Source organism: Agelaius tricolor, unplaced genomic scaffold (assembly GCF_023055355.1).
Source record: "Agelaius tricolor isolate 1412-34295 unplaced genomic scaffold, bAgeTri1.0.p SCAF_18, whole genome shotgun sequence".
Taxonomy (NCBI): domain Eukaryota; kingdom Metazoa; phylum Chordata; class Aves; order Passeriformes; family Icteridae; genus Agelaius; species Agelaius tricolor.
In genome coordinates, this window is record NW_027269278.1 from 7993398 (window position 1) to 8014519 (window position 21122).

The 21122-nt window shown below is 45.0% G+C and overlaps 1 protein-coding gene across 3 annotated transcripts; it reads left to right on the forward strand.

Annotated features, from left to right (window-relative positions):
• Positions 1 to 304: 304 nt before the first annotated feature.
• On the forward strand, positions 305 to 19445 carry KIF3A (kinesin family member 3A). Of its 3 annotated transcripts, XM_071443160.1 has the most exons (19): positions 305 to 422; positions 1707 to 1989; positions 2633 to 2777; positions 3032 to 3116; positions 3578 to 3683; positions 4436 to 4575; positions 5243 to 5440; positions 5806 to 5980; positions 6992 to 7081; positions 8689 to 8760; positions 10621 to 10629; positions 12184 to 12340; positions 13152 to 13332; positions 13617 to 13727; positions 14484 to 14609; positions 15251 to 15304; positions 15454 to 15522; positions 15726 to 15850; positions 16377 to 19445. In XM_071443160.1, the coding sequence occupies exons 1-19, from the start codon at positions 417 to 419 to the stop codon at positions 16423 to 16425; spliced, it is 2181 nt and encodes a 726-aa protein (XP_071299261.1). In that variant the 5' UTR covers positions 305 to 416; the 3' UTR covers positions 16426 to 19445. The 3 variants fall into 3 exon arrangements, with proteins under 3 accessions (XP_071299261.1, XP_071299260.1, XP_071299259.1); XM_071443159.1 differs by lacking the exons at positions 8689 to 8760; positions 10621 to 10629; XM_071443158.1 differs by lacking the exons at positions 8689 to 8760; positions 10621 to 10629 and having other exon boundaries at positions 17580 to 19445.
• Positions 19446 to 21122: the final 1677 nt, after the last annotated feature.

The following is a 21122-nucleotide window of genomic DNA, read 5'->3' on the forward strand; positions in this document are numbered from 1 at the left end:
CTTCCAGAGCAGTGGAGCCTTGTCAGAGCCTCTGGAGCCCTGTCAAACCCGCTGGAGATCCCTCAGAGCCCCGTCAGCACCTCAGAGCCCATCGGGCCCGCGGCCGGCCCCGCTATCCCCGCTGTGATCCCTGTCACCCCTCAGAGCCCCCGCTGCCCCCCGGCCGTGTCCCCTATCCCCTCGCCCCGCCCACCCGCCGTTCCCATGCCGACGGGACGCCCCGCCCCCCGCCGCCGCTCCGCCGCCGCCATTGGTTGGGCTCCCCCCGGCCCCGCCTCCCCCCGCCCGCCATTGGCCGCGCGGCCGCCGCAGCGCGCGGGGGCCGGCCGCGGGGCGGGGCGCGCAGGCGCGGTGCTGTTATTGTTCCGCGGTGCCGCCGCCTGGCCCGGGCTGCCGCGGCCGCCATCGCCATCGCCATGCCGGTGAGATGCGGGGGGAACGCGGGGTGTGGCCCCCGGGGCTGTCCGGGCACTGCGCACCGCTGCCCGCCGCGCCCGGGGTTCGCAGAGCCCGTCGGCTCCGTGCCCATGTGCGCGCGGGAGGTGCAGGGCGGGCGGTGCCTGTCAGGCCGAGCGGGCCGGGGGTGATGAGGGGCGGCGGCGGCGCCTTGACAGCGGGGAGCGGCGGTCTGGCCGCCCCGGAGGGTCCCGTCCCATATCCCGGGGGCTCGTGGTGACACCCGCATCCCGCTCCCGGTTTTGGCTGGCGCCTCGTGTGCCGTCCCTCCCCCGCCCAAGTGGGGCTGAGCCGCTCTCTGCGTTCAGCAGGACGCAAAAGCCGCTGCTGAGGCCTGAGAGGAATCGGGGCAGGTGGCAGCTGCAGGGAGAGGCGCTTGGAAAGGGTTTGTTTCGGCTTGACAGCCAGTGTAGCTGCTCTAGGAGCGGTTAAACGCTCAGCTGCAGCACGTCTAGCCCACGGGAGTGTCTCTTAACTAGATTCATCAGTCGTGCTTCAAAATTTGTTTTGGTAACTACATGAAAGAAAATGAATGTGAGGTTTTATAATACAACATTCAGGTATTCTAAAGGATTAAACTGAAGCATGTATACTGAGGGTTGTAATTAAAATGAATTCCCTTCAGCCAGCACTCCCTGGTATCTGGTTCTGTGCTCTGTGGGGTTTGAGAGTGTATAGTAGCTGTTACTGAAAAAGAATTCATGACTGCACCGAATTCCAGCAAACTTCTTGCAGATTGCAAGGTGAAATTGATTCTTGAAAAAAATTCTTAGATGATGTTGAATGTGAAATGCTCAAGGTTCACTCATTCAGTTTCCATGTTGGCCAACCAAAGAAGATCCCATTGCCTGAATAAGTGTGTTATTCTCTCAGCTTTAATTATAAACCAGTCCTGGTTTTATGTCCCCAAGTTCATGATCCTCTGGAGATGTAGCTGCCCAAGCTGATTCAAGCGTATTTGTGCTTAAACACACAGCAGTTTTATAGTGGGAAATGGCAGGGCCTATTGGCTATTAGGAAGAAATTCTTCCCTGTGAGGGTGGTGAGACCGTGGCACAGGTTGTCCAGAGCAGCTGTGCTTGCCTCATCCCCAGAAGCGTTCAAGGCCAGGCTGGAGCAACCTGCTCCAGTGGAAGGTGTTTCTGCCCATGGCAGGGGGTGGAGCTGGGTTTCTTGCACCCCAGACCTTTCTGTGATTCTGTGTTAGCACTAGTGTTCCAGGCTGTGTATTTTTGTTTGAATGATTACAGATTAACAAGCCTGAGAAGCCGGACAGGCCGGAGAGCTGTGACAATGTCAAGGTGGTTGTGCGCTGCCGGCCTCTCAATGACCGGGAGAAGGCCACGGGCTACAAAATGGCAGTGAACGTGGATGAGATGAGGGGAACCATCACTGTCCATAAAACAGACTCATCCAATGAGCCTCCCAAGACATTCACATTTGACACAGTGTTTGGACCAGAGAGTAAACAGCTGGATGTCTATAATTTAACAGCGAGACCTATTATAGATTCTGTCCTAGAGGGATACAATGGTAAGTCCCTTGTTGTAAGGGAAGGATCCTATCCTGTCTCTTATTCTTTGCCTTGTTAAAATTCTTGCTGATCTTGTGTAAGGGAGTTTCACCTTCTGGGGGCTGTAGCCTGAGATCATTTCTGTTGTGGCCTCTAACTTAAAATAGCCTGAAGGCACTTGCTGTTCTGCGTGCTCTGTGGTTGTACCCACTGCTGTCATTAAGAGTGGTAGATGGGTGATGAAGGAGACTCCTCTGAGGTCAGTTAGCTGCATGTTGTTGTCCTTTATCTTCTCTTTGCAAAAGATATGCACTTATGTCATTATCAGAATTCTCAGTGGCTTCTCACTGTACAATTCAGTCCCCAGTGGAACTGAAGTGTACTAGCATTCCATGCTTTAGTCACTCTGCACTTTTAAAACAAGCTGACTTTTTATTAGACATATTGCAGGCTGGATTAAGCAACAGATAGGTGCTGTTTGCCCAGCATTTCTGTTACTCCAGTCTTGTATTCCAACACCCACTGGAGTGGGTGGAAAATTTTAACTCCATGAAAATAGAGGTGTCTTGTGCTGTCAGGCTAGGAAGGGATGAAGTAAAACTGCAGTTAGAGTTTAGAGAAGACTCAACTTCTTAAAGTTTGTTCTTTTATCTTATTCTTCAGGTACTATTTTTGCATATGGGCAGACTGGAACGGGCAAAACCTTCACCATGGAAGGGGTCCGAGCAGTTCCTGAGCTCAGAGGCATCATTCCCAATTCCTTTGCCCATATATTTGGTCACATTGCCAAGGCAGAGGGGGATACAAGGTAAATGCCTTCCCTTGACTGCTTCTGTTTTTGTTTTTGTTTTTTAACGTGAGTCCATGTGTAGCAGGAGCCTGACCTCGACAATGACAACAGAAATGGTACTCCTCCCAAGATGAAAGGCTCCCATGCGGGCAGTTCTTGAGGGGCAGCGGGACTGTGTTGGTATTTCAGTGTTTTCTCTGCACTCTGTGACTGTGTTTGTGGGACCTTAGCAAGTGTTTTGCTAAGTGAACTACCCAGCTGTTCATCTGCAGGTTTTTAGTTCGTGTCTCTTACCTGGAAATTTACAATGAGGAAGTGCGGGACCTGCTGGGAAAGGACCAGACACAGAGGTTAGAGGTGAGCCTCCTCTTCTGAATGTGCTGTTTGTTTTGAATCAGAGCAATATTCTGTTTTAAAGTTCAGAGAAGCACTTGCAGGGAAGTGGGAGGTTGGGCTCCTCAGCAGTCCCCTTTCCTTTGCTGTGCAATAGCTGGATGTCACTGCTGGCTTCTTTAAATCTCTTCCACTTGGTCAGTTGCACAAATTGGCTGTTCCACCTGAGGCACTTTCATACCTGCAGTTCTACCCCAAATGCCCCTCAGCAGTCCTAAGAATTGGAGGCTGGGATTTAAAATCACATCTTTACAGAGGAAGACTGTAGCATATTGTCATGCATGAGTCTTCATTCCTTATCTGCTCTGAGTGTTTTATGTGCAAGCCAGAAAATGGAGGAGTAAACCACTCTACTGTTACAGTATCACTAGAATTGCTGTGGGGGATCTCCTAGGGATGCTCAGTCTGAACTGTTTCTCTCTTAGGTGAAAGAGAGACCTGATGTGGGAGTTTATATCAAAGACCTTTCAGCTTATGTTGTAAACAATGCAGATGATATGGACAGAATCATGACTCTGGGCCACAAGAACCGTACGTAGCCTTGCTGTGGGCAGGTTTATAGCTCAGACAGAGTAAAGGACTGGTTGCCAGACCACAGTAGGAGGTCCTAGTCCTGTTTCTGGGAATAGTGTTTGGCTGAACAGAACAAAAAGGGTATCTCCTCCCAAGCCCCTTTAGTGCAGGGCCAGGAAAAGAAGGCTGTGCTTCCCACAGTGGCCAGTGCCAGTGGGGATCAGCAAAGGGAGGATGCAATGAGGGCAGTCAGTGTTGTCAGAACTGCTTGTGTGTCTCTTGGTCCTTTTTCCACTTCAGTTCTGATCAGGATGAACATCAGCCCTGTGCTGTGAGTGGGAGGTAATTTATGTTCTGGAAGACTTCTTAGTTAAGCTCAGATTATTTAATGACTTAAAGTTCTGATTCCAGTTCCCTTTGGCATGGATTGCTGTGTTCTTATTTCCCAAAATACACCTGTTTTCAGGGATCTGCTATGAACACCTTAAGCTATTCATCTTTAATCAGATGAGGACAGTTGCTGGTTTTGGGAGTCTGTGGTTGGCTTAGAGCTGTAGCAGGCTGCAGGACCTTCTACTAGTCCAGGCTGGAAGTGTACTGCAACTTCAGTGCCCAAGAACAGACTTTGCTGCTGAGTCTGAGCATCCCTCTGCCATCTTCTGAAGTACAGGGGTGGGTAAAGAGGTGGGATTGAGTCTCCTCAGAGAGCAGGAAGAGTTAGAACATGTGATTAACTCTGAAGACATCACTGCTTTTTTCTCTGTTGAAAGGTTCTGTTGGCGCCACAAACATGAACGAGCACAGCTCTCGCTCGCACGCCATCTTCACGATCACCATCGAGTGCAGTGAGAAGGGCGTGGATGGCAACATGCACGTGCGCATGGGCAAGCTGCACCTCGTGGATCTTGCTGTGAGTAGGACCAGCCAGCTCTTTGGCAAGACACTTGGTTTGGGTTACTGAGGTTTTTCCAGAGGGTTGTGACCATGTTGTTCATCACTTGCAGGTTTCTTCTCTCAGTGTCACACTTTGAACCAGTGTAATTGTGCTGGTAAAACATGGCTTTAGCCCAAGATTTACACTGAGGTACCTTTCCTTAGGGAGGATGCAGAAAAAGTGAGACTAAAGGCATTCAACTTATTTAAATGCATTTTAACTTATTTACATGATGTGTTATATAGGATGCTCTATGAAACTCTTTAAAATAATTGCAGTGTTGCTGTTTGCTCTTTCTCTGCTGATAGGAAGGGCTGTAGATGACAGTTGGCAGCTCCAGCTGGTGTGCCTTTTAACTGCTGACTGACTTCTCTAACGTTTTTGTTCATGGGGAGGAGAATTTCCATTTTCCCAGCTGCATTGCTTTAAGCAATCCAGAATTTGCTGGCACTGAAAGCTTCTATTAAAGACTTGTTTGCCTTGTCTCTTTAACAATGTCTGTGATACTTAGCCAGGTTCTCTAATAATGGATGAAGTGGTTAGTGACATGACTGCTACCAAGATTTTACGTGTACCTGATCCTGTTTGGAGGGAGATGTATTAGAGGATCTGTTTTAACTCCTGCTTCATGATCCTTTTGCAGGGTTCTGAAAGACAGACAAAAACTGGAGCCACAGGGCAGAGACTGAAGGAAGCCACTAAGATCAACCTCTCTCTCTCCACACTGGGCAATGTTATCTCTGCCCTGGTGGATGGCAAGAGCACCCACGTGCCCTACCGTAACTCCAAACTCACCCGGCTGCTGCAGGACTCCCTGGGGGGCAACTCCAAAACCATGATGGTGAGCAGAGATGCCCTTTCCAGTTTCAGCTATTGGGCTGCATTTTTGCAGGGATAGCATAGTGACTTGAACAGCCTGGCATTTACTTCACTAATCCTAAGCTGTTTGCAGCTTAGAGAACCTTCTGTGTGCATCTCTTTCTATCTTTTCTCTTTGCCTCTGTATGGATGAGGTTCTAAACACAGCACATGGGTACATACATGCATGAGATCAAACAGAACCTGTGCTTGGGTAGTCAAAAGTGGCATCAGTGTAGAAGCAGCAGGAAAGCTTGGGTGAGTGTAGCAGTGTGAGACCGTCAGAGCTGGGGTTGGGTTCCTGCATGCCTTGTGCTGGACTCTGACACTGTCATCCACATGTTGCAGTGTGCAAACATTGGACCAGCAGACTACAACTATGATGAGACCATCAGCACTCTCAGGTATGCAAACAGAGCCAAGAACATAAAGAACAAGGCCAGGATTAATGAGGATCCCAAGGATGCTATGCTCCGCCAGTTCCAAAAAGAAATTGAAGAGCTTAAGAAGAAACTGGAAGAAGGTGAGACTCTCATTCCCCCTTGTGTTCCTCTCTGCACTATGCTTGTTCTGTTTGAATGGGAACATTCTTTGCTACTTTGCTACTTGAATATGTATCACATGAGGTTGGCTGCTGGTGCATGTCAGTGTTCTGGTTTTGTTTGCCCTGCTGGATGCCAGGAGAGGTGTCTAAGGCTGCTTGTGGGGGTCCAGCTTTCCCACTAGGTGGCACTTGGCACTAGGGTGAATGGTGGCCTCCAGGCTGGGAGCAGTGTGCCCAGGTTTTCCTGGGTTTCCCTAGCAAGCACAACTGACATGGTACAGGGAATTAAACTGGACTGTAACAGTAGATCACTCTTCTCTGACTGGGGAGGAGGGATGCATTTATCAGCAGGAAAATTAAACTAAATTTTTGGGGCTGGAGCTGGTTTTCTAAACACTGTAGAGCAACAAGAAGCCTCTAAGCCATGTAACTTCATAGCCTCATGTCTCTTATTAGTCCATCAATATGGAGTGACCCTGCTAGAGGGATGCTTGCTAAACAGTGACCACATGTCACAACATCTCTCTCCAGAGGTGGAGGTCTCACAGAACAGCTGTAGCAGTAACTCCAGCATGATTTGCTGTTTGTTGTCTGCCCCATTCAGGAGAAGCAGGAAGTGGTCAGTAATGCTTCTTTCTTTTTCTTTCCTCTGAGATGGAAGTGTAAGGTGGAAGAGAAAGTATGGTAGAATCCTACTAGGAAAACTTCATAGCTTCAGCTGTGCAAAGATGCTCTATTTTCCATAAAAAGTAGCCTCTTGAGCTTTAATACATACACACTGACATCACAGCATTCAGTTGCTTGTCTTGATGGTCCTTAGGTTTCCTGAGCCATGGCAAGCTGTCTGCTTGTGCAACAGTTAAGGACTTCGGCAAGTACTCATAAGCTGATGTCAGGCACTACTGTGTTTGGATAAATGCTGCTGTCAGAATAACAAGCTGATCCGAGGTAAAGGAAGGCTTTTGATAAAAGCACACTCTTTTCTTCTAGGGGAAGAGATCTCCGGTTCTGAAACCAGTGATTCTGAAGAGGAGGATGAAGATGGGGAGATTGGAGAGGAGAAGCGCAAGAAGCGGCGGGGTAAGGCAGCAGAGAGTCCTGTCAGTGCCACCAGTGTCCTCTTACCCACACGCTGCTGTAGGAAGTGTAGCCAGAGCCAGGCAGGGACAAGAGCAGTTGTGAGATGCCCTATGCCGCTGCAATTATCATGCCCCTCCTAGAAACGAAGGCCTTTGGTGCCCTGTGTGCAGAGGGACAGCTCCAGAGCTGTGTAGTCCCTGCTTCCACTCGGGTCAGCTGTTGTGTAGTCCCTGCTTCCACTCGGGTTAGCTGTGCTTGTTGTGACATCATCCCTGTGGTGGCTCCCTGGGTGCCGCGAGGTGGCTGCGTATGGCTTGTGGTGGTGTGGAACTTCCCCTGCTGACGGAGGTGGGAGGAAGAAGACACCAAAGATCATTTGTAGGCAGGTGTGGTTTTTATAGCCATGGGTATGATTGGAGGGGAATTCTGGCTGTGGTTTAGGCAAAGGATTCATCTGTCTTACAGATCTTCAGTAATTGACTCTACTGGTGTCCTATTTTATGTTGATAGAGGGAAAACTTGACCTTTGGGTGTCTTTGTGCTGACTGAAAAGCTTAATGGGAGCTGCACATGCTTTTTTTGGGAGCAGTCTGAAAATCCCATGGTGGAGTTTCCTTTGTCCCACATCAGTGTTAAACTGCTGTGTATAATCTAAACTCCAGGGAATGTTGCTGAACCTGGAACTGCAGGTCACTGTACCATGGGATGCTGTGGCTTCTTGGGAGCTTGCTCTTCTCCTAGAACCCTGCTGGTAATTCCTCAAGCCCACTGCTACATCCCAACTTGCAGCTTCTCTACTAAACTTATTTTGATATTCAAACTGCCTTCCTGTCCTGAAGCACCCACATCTGTTGAAAAAAAATTCCAATTAAAGCATTCCTACTTTTAGGTGTACTCTTTTCATTTTGGTGTCTGTCCAAGTAGTCATAAATCACTTTTGCCATGCCTTTGGTGATAGCTGTAACAAGTTCATTTTTCACCTTTTGGTTATTTCTAGAAGTGGAAAGCTTGACCACTGTCTCCAAATGTCCTGCCCAAATCTCCTCCCAAGAGGAGACCACCTTCAAAGTGCTGCTTGGAAGGAGCAGAGGGTGAATAACTCACTTATTCAACTCCCAGACAAGTTACTCTAGTTAAGTTCCCTAAGGGAGCTGCTTCACAGGAGTACACACTGACTGTCCCTGTGTAAGCTGATTCTGCCTTCCAGAGTGAGAAGTGCACATTGCCATGTGTGTAAGACTGGAAAGGATTCATGGTCACTGAATCCTCTGCTATGGCAGATATCCACAGCCTTCTCCACTATGATCTGGTGTTCTCTGCTGTTGTTGCTTGAAAAGGAAGCTGCCTTGGCATGTTGTTTTAAGCTGTAGTCTGATTAAGATGGGTTTTAACTGAAATGTCTTTCTGAGCATGCAGTTTTGTGCTGGGAACGGTGGCTTTGCAAGCTGAGTCTGGGAGGGGTCCTAGCAAGTGCTTCCTAATGGGAACCTGTGCTTTTTTGAACTAGGTTGCTGGCTCTTCTGGGTTTCTTTCCTTTAGAACTAACTTCCCATCTGCATGTTTCTTCCTCTCTGGGTTTTTCTGTGGGACGCATTTCTGTTTTCCAGGCAGTAGCAGCAGCAGTAGTTCAGACTCCACATGCTCTGTCATAGAGAAACCTCTGGATAAGTCCTTCACTAGTGAGTGGGAGCTCTTAAGTCCTTTAAGCTTTGGCCTTTCCATAATCTGCACACTCCATTTTGCAATGTTGCACTCTTCCCTGCTTTGTCTGTTGGAAAGATAAACCTCAAGCTGTAACTCTGCTAAAGCATGCCTTTCCTTTGCTGCTTCCATGCTTGAAACAGTTACTCAATGTGCACATTGTTAGTCAGATAGGAGAGACAATAGGAAACAATGTAGTAGGCTGCTTGAGCAAGATTTAAAGGTAACTGAGAAATAATAGGTTAAAAAATTCCAGTTTGCAGTTTGTGTTAAATGCACCTTTTAAAATACAGGGGAAAAAAAAATCTGAGCTAATTTTTTAATGGGAATTGCTACAATATGAATTCATAAAAAGGACTGCTAGATATGTATTCTATGTTGGACTCTGCCTTCTCAAAATTAGTATTGGAGAACAGTCAATCAGCATGAGACTTATACTAGCAAAGAAAATGTGGCAATGCTTGGTTGATTGGCTTTATTTTTGCAGATACTTTAAAAAAATATCCTTGGTGGTTGGGGTTTAAGGGCCCCATAATACTAAGCTCTTGATCTCTGTGGGATTTAGTTCAAAGGAACAGGAGATCCAGATTTTGGTCTAGTAGTAAGGAAAGTCTGGGCTGCTCCTGGGCAGAGAGGTCACTGTGCCTGTAAAAACTTACAGTCAGTGAGGACTGAGGAAACAAATCACATCTTGGGACTTGGCTTGTGGGGACTTCACCTGGTGTTGTTTTTATTCTGGACAGAAGCACTCCACTCTTGTCCCTGTGTGGAGAGACCCTGGAAAGTATTGCTGTGTAGTTCACTCACTTTTACACTGTTAGTGGAAAGCCTCAGCTCAGAGAAGGGTGGTAGCAGGGTTAGAGGGAACACAGCCCAGGGGATCCCTTGGTGGATCCTATGACTGTAGCCTGGCAATTCCAATTGCTTCAATCCTGCTCCTTTAAAGCTTGCTTGGAACCTGTTTTATTTGGATGAGGACAGTTAATAGCAAACTGCTGATGTGTCAGCAGGTGGATGAGTCCATCTCCTGCAGCTTTGGAGACAGCTCTGCAGGAAAAGTTGTACTGGGCTTTTGGCATTTGGGATAAGTGTAGCTTTTTGTGGTTTGGGATATTAACTGTCCTCTAGTGTGACCCTTCTGCATGTGGTGTCTTTCATTATCCCTTTCCTATCCTGCCTTTTTTGTTGCACTTGCTTGAATAACCAAAAGTGGCTCTATACCTCTATGGAAGCACCAGTTACTGCAAATTAACCCACTAATCCCCTGTGTAATTAAATGGAGAAATCTTGTGTTGAGACTCCCTGTGTGCAACTGTCTTGTATCTTGCAAAGAATTGGCTTGGAAATCTTGGTTAAAACTTAGAACATGTATTCTGGATGCTAATATTTTACAGGTAATATAACAGAATTGGCTCTCTTGAGTGTGGGGAGCACTGAGTTTGTTAATTGAAGGAGAAATCCACCCCCTTTAACTGTTTCTTAGGTCATGATCCTTGCAGCTGGCTCCTAATGTTGTGGTTAGATCCAGCATTGCATTGAATGGGCAGAAGAATGCAAGAGTGAGCTGAAGAATATCCTGGATTTGCAAAGCACTCTGAAGCACAGACACATTCTCTGCTTTAGCATAACATGATGCATTAGTGTTTGCTCTAATAGAGGGGTTTTTAGTTATGATTCTCATATTTTCTACCTTAGAAACATGAATATAAAATTTGTTGTTTGTTCTGGTGCTGATGATCTTTGTCCAAAATGATCAAAGCAATAACATTTTCTCTCCTCCTCTTTTTATGTGTTTGCTGCCTCTCTGCGATTTGCTTTCTACTTCCTCTTAATGCAAGATCAAGCAGGTTGGTGTAATTGATTTTCACCTCCTTACATTTGCAAAGCTTGTAAAATGATCTTACAACTTGCTTCACTTCACCTTTTTCCCCTAAACTGAGAATATATAGGTCTATGTCCTAATAATAAGAAGCCTTTATCTGGCTTATCTCATATGATGAGCCCTGTATAGCACTTCCAGAAAGCTTCTTACTCAAAGACTAATTAGTGAGAGATTTTTGCACCACAGGCCCAGAAAGAAGTGCTTATTATCTGATTCTGAAGTGTAGCAGATGGCAATGATGACGTTTGCTGTAGTGGTGAAGTCCTTGCCTTGCAACAAAATTAATTAAAGCTCTTGTGCACATGAAGTACTATATATGCAGATGTGAAAATATGTTCATGCATGTTTACATATGCAGGACATTTTGCTGGAGTGTTTATGTGTATAATGTATATATGATTATAAACAAAATACATGGATATAAATGAAGCTGAGTATTGTGAAGACTGGAGGAGGAGAAGCCTTTTACTGAACAGCTTCCTTGACTGTGTGCTTTATGTCACTGTGAAAACACTCAGGTGACAGTCAGTGGCTCCTCTTAGTTTCAAGTACAGCTGGATTCTACAGAGTAGGGTTTTTTCATGTCTAGAAAAGCAAAACAAGAAAATTATGAATTCACTTGTGAATAAATGGATATTTAGGTGTTGTGGATTTGAGGAAATGCATTCTTATTCCACATAACCCCCCAGGATCTCTATGTTCACCTGCCTTAGGCACTCCTGGGATTGCAATGAAAGTTGGCTCAAGACTAGCAGAGTGGCTTTCTAGAGCAGCAGCCTGACACTTTGTTTCAAATTTGGGGTGTTTGGGACCAAATCTTGAGGTCAGTAGGTTCAGTGAGTTGCTCTGGCCACTCCCTTTGTAGCCCTACAAGACATGGATCTGGTGTGCTGCTGTGGCAGTTCTGTTGTAAAGACACAGATCATTAAGCCAGATCCAACTTGGTATTTTCAAATCTGTGGGTAGTCACTGTTACATAGACCAAATATCATCAAGAAGTTTCTTTAGTTGACTGATTTTCATAGGGCTGTTCTGAATTTCTCTATCTCCATAACAGTGTTTTCTTAAAAATAGTTACATGCTCACTTTGGAATGGGTAAGCCTGTAAGGAGGGGAATGGTAGAGATGCTAATCTGAAATTTGAGTATGTAACTCTTGGCAGCTGAGCTCTTGTAGCTGTGGGTCCTGTGGCCTGATGTGCATTGTTAGAACATCAGGGTTTCCAGATTGGGCTTCTCTTCAGGCAGTGTTCCTTCTCCAGGTGTTCTTTGTATGTTTTATATTTTGGGGACATTAGGTTCCAGTGATAGTTACACAGCATTGCTGCTCAGTAGGAGCTGGTGACAACTGGCCAATGTTAAAATGAGGTTTGAAGGATTGAGCTTTGCCCATTTTGAAGGTGATACCTAATGAAATTTTTGTTAATTGTAAATATCGAATCTGAACTTGGAAAAAATGCTCTGATACAGAGGTTTTTACTTTTCAGTGAACTAACTTGTTTTCCCCATATCTTTCAAAGGCAAAAAGAAAGTTTCCCCTGATAAGATGGTAGAGATGCAAGCAAAGATTGAAGAGGAGAGAAAAGCTCTTGAAACTAAGCTTGATATGGAAGAAGAAGAAAGAAATAAAGCCAGAGCTGAACTGGAGAAGAGAGAAAAAGACTTGCTCAAAGCTCAGTGAGTACCATGCTCTGAGCAGTTTGTGTGGTTGTGTGGGTTGTTCCTTCCTTAATCATACAAATATCTGGAGATGCATGGTAGGGTGCCTGTCAAACTTTGCAGAAAGTGAACACCTTGCTATTGTCAAGGTGAAGAGCTTATTCTGCTTTGAGAGCATAGAGTATATGGGAAAGACAGACATTTATCCTTTTGCCACTTATTTTCTTAGTTGTGCAAGATAGCCTAGAAACATAAATTAATCTCCCAAGAGCTTAAGGAGCTTGAGGAGCAGCAGTACTGGTCTGTAACAGGCCAGGTTTCCTGCAGCACAGTCACAAGTGTCATTTTGGGTTAGGGATGCTCTGTTCTGAAGCCAGAAAGCTGCTAAGGTCACACTGCCCCATGCAAATAGACTGCTCCAGCAGCAGCCAGCATTCCTGCTTTGCACTTCAGCAGCTGCCTTGATCTCTGTTCACTCCCCTCTATTTCAGCAGCTGCCTCTGGGCATTGCTGTGCTAGCAGGGCCCTTTTGGGCAGAGGGTGCCTTGAGTAGCCTGGGGATGTCACTGGGTGCTTGCAGCCCCTCATAGAGGTCACTTGCTGTGGGAGGCACTTCTCTGCTGACTTGGTTTTGCTTGAGAGAAAGTGGTGGGAGCTGGAGCTTGAGGAATTTGCTTTCACTTGCACTGCCTCAGCCCCAGTTAAACCCTCAGCAGCAGGACAAGTTTTTCCAGCCCTGTCAGTGCTGTCTGGGCTATAAAACCAAGCTGGACCTGATGCTTGCTGAGCACGGTAGGACAGGAAGACTCACACCTACCTGTCTGTCTAGGCAAGAGCACCAGTCCCTGTTGGAGAAACTCTCTGCATTAGAGAAAAAGGTGATTGTGGGAGGAGTGGACTTGCTGGCAAAAGCAGAGGAGCAAGAGAAGCTTTTAGAAGAATCAAACATGGAACTGGAGGAGCGAAGGAAGAGAGCGGAGCAGCTTCGCAAGGAGCTCGAGGAGAAGGAGGTGGGGTTATCTGCTGTGGCTGTGACAGCAGCAGTGGCAGGGCACACCAGGATAAGGTACCCAGGTGGGCTCTGCTCTGGAAGCACTGCAGGAGCCACCCCTCCACAGGCCACGTATTGGCTGTGCAGCTCCTGCAGGTCTGAGCCAGCCTGCCTCAGCCAGGGCTCTGTGCTCTTGGCAAATGCTTTGTTTGTTCAGGTAGAGTTTTTCCTCTTGTTCTCACTGTTGCAGAGAGTTTCTGTGATTGTTAATGTGTCTGTGTCTATGCTAAATGTTGTCCACAGCAAGAACGTTTGGATATTGAGGAGAAGTACACCAACCTCCAGGAGGAAGCACAGGGGAAAACCAAAAAACTGAAGAAAGTTTGGACCATGCTTATGGCTGCAAAGTCAGAGGTTAGTATCTAAAGTCCTCAGCCAGTGATCCTGGAGGCACTAGAGCTGGGAAGGGTAAGCCATCAGCTTTGTAATGCTGGAAAATGTGCTGTATGTTTAGAAATGCTTTTCTGTAGTGTGCATTTCGCTCACATAATTCAAAAATACTAAGTCTGGAGTTGGAGTTTCAGAACAGCATGCTGTAGAGCTTTTCCCCAGGCCAGGCTGAGAAGGGTTATGTGTGACACCTTAAGATATCAAGAGCTTCAAGGAAAACCACTGATTATTTCTGAAACAAAATGCAAGTTGCTTTTTGGCAGCCCCACGTCCTGCTTTGGTGCAGCCCAAAGGTTTCTCTGCTCTGAGCTGCCTGTCCTTTAGGACTGATGCCCTTGTTACCTCATCCTCAGTCACTGGATCAGTGCATCTTTGGCTGGTAGCTGGAGCTCCTGTTTCATAAAAAATGCATTTGGTTTTTGGGATCAGAGATTTTCCTTGAAACCTTGCCAGTGATGCAACTTGTCTCATGCTCTTCATCTAGTCTTAGCTGAATCAGCTTGGCAGAAGACCAGTTTTGGGTTTATGAAACTGAGAACTTAATGTTGTTTTCAGCCATCTCTGAGCTGAAATGTTTCAGACGATTTATTGTTCAGAGATATTCTGGTACTAATAACCAGAAATGGCATTTGTTTTCCAAAAACCTCATACAGACAAAAGATGCTGTTACCATGTCTAAAGATAAGTCTGATGCCTCTCAAATGCCTGGTTTATTTTCAGATGGCAGATCTACAGCAAGAGCATCAGAGAGAGATTGAAGGGTTGCTGGAAAACATTCGGCAGCTGAGCAGGGAGCTTCGGCTTCAGATTCTCATCATCGACAACTTCATTCCTCAGGACTACCAGGTGAGGGCAAAGCACCTGAGCCTGGGGCAGGAGTTGTGCTGTGCTAATTTCAGTTCTCTTGCAGCATATTTTCCTAAAGGCTTATAAAAATAAGAAAACCACATTGACCACATAGTTAACTGGTATATTCATTCTGTGCCCATGCAGTGGGTCTGTTCAAAGTCTTTTGTTTTTCCACTAGCTTGAAGTTGTGCTTACTGATGTCTGATATTAACAGAAAGACTGGATTTTTAAATCTTTGACATTCTTTGTGACTCCAGTATACAGAAAATTCACAATGAGCTTAAATATAATGCACACTATTTAATGGAAAAAGGAAAATTCTTTTTATAGTTTTCATTTATTCTGTATTACAGTGTTTGCTTACTGCTGTCTTGATGGTGTTGGCATAATGGAAACCCCATGCTTTAGGGGGCTCTCCAGTACATACAATTTGGGAGTGGTATTTTTCTCTTCTGTAGACTTCAGGGTATAAATGGGGGGGGTTTGCTCAGGATGTAGCTGTCCTGATAGGAACAACTTGTAAGGAATCAAGACTGTTCCCAAGCAGCTTGCCCAGGCCTTAGGATGTATGTTCTGGAAAGTGCACCTGGAGGGTAGATTGTGCAAGTCTAACACTTACTGTCCTGACTGCTTTATAGGAAATGATTGAGAACTACGTTCACTGGAACGAGGACATAGGAGAGTGGCAGCTGGTAAGAGTGGTTGCCTGGCTTGTGTACAAGCTAATGTTAGTATGAGCTGCTGAGGGGTTTCACTGAGCCCAGGAAGAAGCTGGTGAAGCTGTAGTCAGTTTCACTATGCACAGTGGACTTTACTAACAAACCTTTTTTTCTGCTTACAGAAATGTGTCGCATACACAGGAAACAATATGAGGAAACAGACGCCTGTCCTGGATAAAAAAGAGAAAGATGTGAGTGACTGTTGAATTAATTGAACTGTACAGGCCCAGGTCCTGCCTGAGATTGCTGCTCTGTATTTAGAGCCAAACTGTCCAATCTCAATTTTCTTTTCTTTTGAAGATAGGAGTCTTTGAATATCATGAGAGCACCATTGATGAGTGTATAAAATTATTCTGATGACTTTGTCTTATGAGATTTTTCTGGTGTTTTCTAGCCCTTTGAAGTGGACCTTTCCCATGTTTACTTAGCCTACACTGAAGAAAGCTTGAGGCAATCTCTGATGAAGCTGGAGAGGCCGAGGACTTCAAAAGGAAGATCCAGGCCCAAGACAGGGAGAAGGTGAAGAACTCTGGGGTATTTATATGGAATGAGGGATTTACCCAAGGGAAGGCTGAAGTTTGTATATGCAAACTTACCACAAGTCTTCAAACATTTGCTTAATGAGAAGGCAAAGGACAAAATTTTTGCATGGTATAGTTCAGTGTTGCCACGTGTGACAGAACCAAGTCTCTTTACCACACTAAATCTTGTCCAGAAAGACTTGTCTAGGGATTTACTGGTGTTCTTTTGCTGCATTCTCCTCTTCCAGCTCCTTGCTTTATTTTGCTGCATTTGGTGGTCCAGTTTAACCCAATCTGGCACAGTGCAAGTGCAAGCACTGGTACCAATGGAGAGGAGAGGGCTGTTGGGGGAGATTTCAGCATAAGCTTTCTTGTGCTTTTTGTGTGGTTGGTTTTGCTTATGGAGAAGTCATGTCATGTCATGTAGTTCTGACTTTAAATGTGGCTGGTCCCTGTCTTTCCTAGACAGCATAATGATGTGTGTGTGGTGTTGTTTTTCCCTTTCCTTTCTGCTCTCCAAACAGAAAACGCTCGGCCAAGCCAGGAGCTGTCATTGACTCCCTGCTGCAGTAGTGTCACCTGGTCAGAATTCCTGTAAAAATCAGTGAGTGTATAAGGTTTGGCCAGAGTATGGAATTCAAGAGATGGCACAGTTTGACATGGCTATAATTTTTTTATTTAAAAAAATGTATTTTTCCTTAGTTGCCTGTATATTGTATGTTATATTAACATAATATTAAACTGGTATGTATGGTTGATGGTTGTGAAATTCCATGTATTAAATGTGTTGTGCAGGGAAACTTGTTGGTAATCCTTGTTGAAATGTATAGAAAATAGGGTTCTAGATGTGTGTTTAAGTGCTAGATGTGTTAGTTCAAAACAGTTAATGAAATTCTGAAATTAAGGCTGGTAAATCTGACTTATGCCCTGCTTTGCACATAACTGGCAGCTTTCACTGTTGTCCTCTGTTGCACTGATCTGTGTTTGAATGTAGTTGCTGCAAACCTTTAAGAGCATCAAATCTTTTTATTTAATATTCCTCACTGTGGCTGTTAATACACTTTGTTATGTGTTGAATACACAGTCCTTTTCCCTTCTTGCTGTCTTGCTGTACAGAGAAAGTAGCTGGGTAGGAAGAACATGAACCACAAAAATCTTAAGTCTTGAGATTTCTGAAAAGGGACCATGGGTGTCTAATAGTTCCTTTAATTTTATCAGTTTGTTTGTGATCTGCTGGCACTGTGGAGAATGAGACCTTGGATATTAAGGCAGAAGAGAGCTTTTTTCCTTTTTTTAAGGGGATGTTACTTTGGCAGCTTTCTATGCTTCAGGGCTGGTATTTTTGTGAGTAGTTTTGTAATCTGAACAGCTAAGATGCTTTAAGGAGGATGCTGTAATAACACCAGGACTTGGTGTCAGCCATGGGGCTGTGGCTCTATTTCCTCATCCCTGGCTACAAGGCACTGGGCCACTGCCCTACAGTGAGGATAAATTTGACTCTCCTTTAGTAAAACGGAAAGAATTGTCCAATTTTCCCAGAACAATATCCCCTGACCTAGCTGGTGCTGTGTTCCTGTGTATACTGTGTGCCTCTCTGGCTGTGCTCTGAGAGGAAAAAAATTTGGTCTCTGATAATAACCATTTATTTGTGATGGCTGCTCTTTTTATTTGATATTTATGCTGCTAATAGATACATATCACTTTAATATGTTGCTTTTGTGTCACAGAGAAAATGCTTCTCCTTCAGACTGCATGTGTTTTATAACTCCTCTCATCAGCTGTGGGTGTCTCAGCAGCTCCTGTGCAGGGTGGAGGGATGAGCTGTGACCTCATCTTAGTTCCTGGAGGATTAAAAGCTGTGATTGCTCACAGGGGAAGTGGAGTCCTTCAGTGTTACAGAAAACAAGGCAGCTCCTCAGGTGTTTTGAGTCCTTGCTAACAGCCACATCTGCTTTTACCAGAATGTTCCTGTGAAGTACTTAAAGACATCAAATTCCCTTTCTTTTTGTCATTATGGTTATCTGGAGGTACCTTGGGGTCTGTGACAGGATCTGTAATAGTTAAAATTGGTCTTGTAAGGACATTTTGCTCTGAAGGATATATTCAGTGCTATTCTAAACAAGTTGTGAGCTTTTTTCCTGGTGTTTTAATGGGTTTTTTTTTCAGGATCATGACCTGGAAGAACATGCTGCCCTCTCTATTGGGGGGAGTGCCACCTGAATTCATACAACATACAGATACAAACACTAGCATTTGTTTTTTCTAGCCTAGGGGTAAATACTCAGAAACTTTCTTGATTGAAGTTGTAGTTGGTTTTGCTTGTGAAGAGCTGACCTTATCTTAAATGTGCTTGACTAGAGTTGGATTATCTCTTATTACATACATACATACTTCTCATCAAAATATCCAGACTGAAAATGGCTTAAATGCTGCTTAAAGTCTTCCAGTTTGAGTCCAAGCAGATAGATGCATAGCTGTGGCCTGTACTAGTTCTCAGAACCAGGGATAACTTCTGTTTCCTTTTTGTGTTCTATCTTGTGCTAACATTTATTGGATTATCTGGTTTTGCAGGAGTTAACCAGAACTGTGCTTTCAGAAATACCATTAAAAATCCTTTTACCTGACAGGTATCTGTCCCTCCAAGATACTGCTGTGAGCCAAGGCACTCCATTTAAAATATTGAAATATTTAAAATAATTCAGATGTAAAGGCATGTGATTTACAATTAACATAACAGTCCTGCTGCTGAAAACCTTGGTACTCTGCATGTTTAAGTGAGCCTTGGAGCAGGGGTAAACAATAAGTAATTTCTTGCACACCTTTAATTGGCAGATTGGAGAAACTGGTTATCTCCTGTTGCAGAGGCTTGGAGGACAAATGATTTGCTCTGTAAGAGGATTTTAAATAAAGTGGAACTCTCTCATGGTCATGTGCCCTGTCAGTTGGGCTCACCTGTTAAGTTCTGGGAAGTTTCTTGTAAAACCAGGGAGTTTGGCTTGTGGATTTACCACATGGGGCCTCTCTATAGGCCTGCCCATCTGTGAATGTCTCATGGGCCTATAGTGTGTTTTAATAAGGAAAGGATTTGATTTATATGGACTTTAAAGAGCTTAATACAGCCTTTCTTATTGTGGGTCAGTATGTGCTCTATGGCATTTATCAAAACTCATCTTGCTTAACATACTCTGTGTGTGCTCATCTTTGCATTTGCTAACAGAAGAGTCTTCTCATTCCAGAACATTGACCTTAACAATGAGATTTTTGCTTAATGTTGTGTAAATGAATTATTTAATATTTAACTTGTTCCTAATCCTTTAAGAGGAGGGGAAATGGTCCTTAGTGCCTTTTACTGACTACACTGTCTGCACATGTCCAGCTTTCACCTTTCTCCACAGTTCTGCTTAGCCAGGCCTGCATAGAGGGAAAAACTGCTACTTTGTATAATTTGTCTTTCTGTTTATTGTTTTTTTAACTCTGTTTATTTCTGACTATTTCTTGTTTTATTAAAGCTAATTCATTATACTGTATATATCAATATTGTGTCCCTGGAGCATGTTCATACCATGCAATAAAATTCTTGATTCCTAATTCCACCCTGTGTGCATGTTTTCCAAATAACATCATGCATAGCAATCTTTTTAACTCAGTTGTGTGAGGAAGGGTGGGTGAGGTGCCTCTGTAGCTCTGAGCTGTCCAGCATGCTGGAGAAGTGTTTGGGGTGTGTTGGAGCCTTGTTGCCAAGCCTCAGTGAGGTGAGGAGAGACCATCAGCCCTGGCTGCTCCCTTTGCAGCTCCAGCATGTCCTTTGGGGTTCCCAGCTTTCAGGAGCATGCCCCATTTGTGGCCTGGCTTCTCCCCTCTTGGGCTTTTCTTTCTGTTTAGACCTGTGTTCCTCATGTTAGCATGAGCTTAATGCCAGAGCAGGACAAATTGTTTGGCAATTCCTAGTCACACTGTCACAGACACATTTTATGAAAAATCCTTTCCTTAGGATTTTTTCTCCTGAGAAGCTGAGAGTCCTCAGGAACAAAATGTAACCAATGGTTATCTGCTGCTGTGGAATGCAACAGGTGGATCTGGGATTGGTCTCATGGGGTTGTTTCTAATTAATGGCCAGTCACAGCTGGCTTGGACTCTCTGGTCAGCCACAAGATTTTATTATCATTCCATTCTTTTCTTTTCCTTGCAAGCCTTCTGATGAAATCCTTTCTTCTATTCTTTTAGTATAGTTTTAATATAATATATATATCATAAAATAATAAATCAAGCCTTCTGGAACATGGAATCAGATCCTCATCTCTTCCCTCATCCTGGGACCCCTGTGAACATCACCACAACACTACCCTTGCTCCATAAACTTGGAACTCTCTTAACTGTTGCCTTGTGTAATGTCCTATACAATGCCAGCACATTTAATCCAAAAATACATTTATTTAAAGAATTATTATACATAATCTTTGAAAAATAGGGTCATAGTTTAAAAAGCCAAAGTTTTTTCACTTCTGACTCTTAAACTCTTCTTGGAGGACGTGGTGTAATTCCTTGAGGAAATTCTTCAGTGAGGTGGTGCTGCCTGGTGCCACAGGACATGGCTTCTGGAATGGGAAAAGGGCTGTTAAAAAGCTTGCTGGGGTGGGGTTGGGTTCTGCAGCTTGGCTTGGGCTCCTAAGGGTGGTGGGAGAGTAAAACAAAAACAGTGACCAAGGGAGAAGCCTGAGGACAGTGGCACTGCTGTGGGCAGTGCAAGGAGAACTGTGCCTCACCTTGTGCCTTGCTCTGCTCTCTGGGCCCAGGCTGAGCAAGTTGTAGTAAATGCCCCCGAGGTTCCTGTGGCATCTCTTGGTCTCCTGAGCAATTGTGGCAGCTTTGCAGAAAATCTCTGTATTGTTACCTCTCTGGGAAAAGACACATGGCTTTCTAAAAACTTTTGTATAGTCATTGCTCTTATTAGCAGCAGATTAAAACACTACAAATAATAAATTTCTATCCTAAAGGATAGGTGAAGATTGTGGTTTGAGGTGCCAAAGCCTCCCTGAAGCTTCCCCGTTCCATCTGTGCACAGCTGGCCCTTGTCCCATCCCTTTCCTGGCGAGGAGGAGTCGAGCCCTGGCAGAAGCTGTGGCACAGAGGGAGCAGCCTGTGCTGGGGCATCGTGCTCCTGCTGCAGTGTGCATGTGGGACCCTGTGGAGCTGGTTTGAGCAGGCAGGGAGGCTGCAGGAATAACAAAAGCACCTGAGAAGAGTTTGCCTTCCTCAGAGGCTTTGAGAAG

Bases quoted from the DNA above. Each gene is read 5' to 3' on its own strand.
- KIF3A (XM_071443160.1), top strand. The intron at 14,610-15,250 runs GTGAGGGCAAAG...ACTGCTTTATAG, and splicing joins TCATTCCTCAGGACTACCAG to GAAATGATTGAGAACTACGT. The intron at 15,305-15,453 runs GTAAGAGTGGTT...TTCTGCTTACAG, and splicing joins ACATAGGAGAGTGGCAGCTG to AAATGTGTCGCATACACAGG.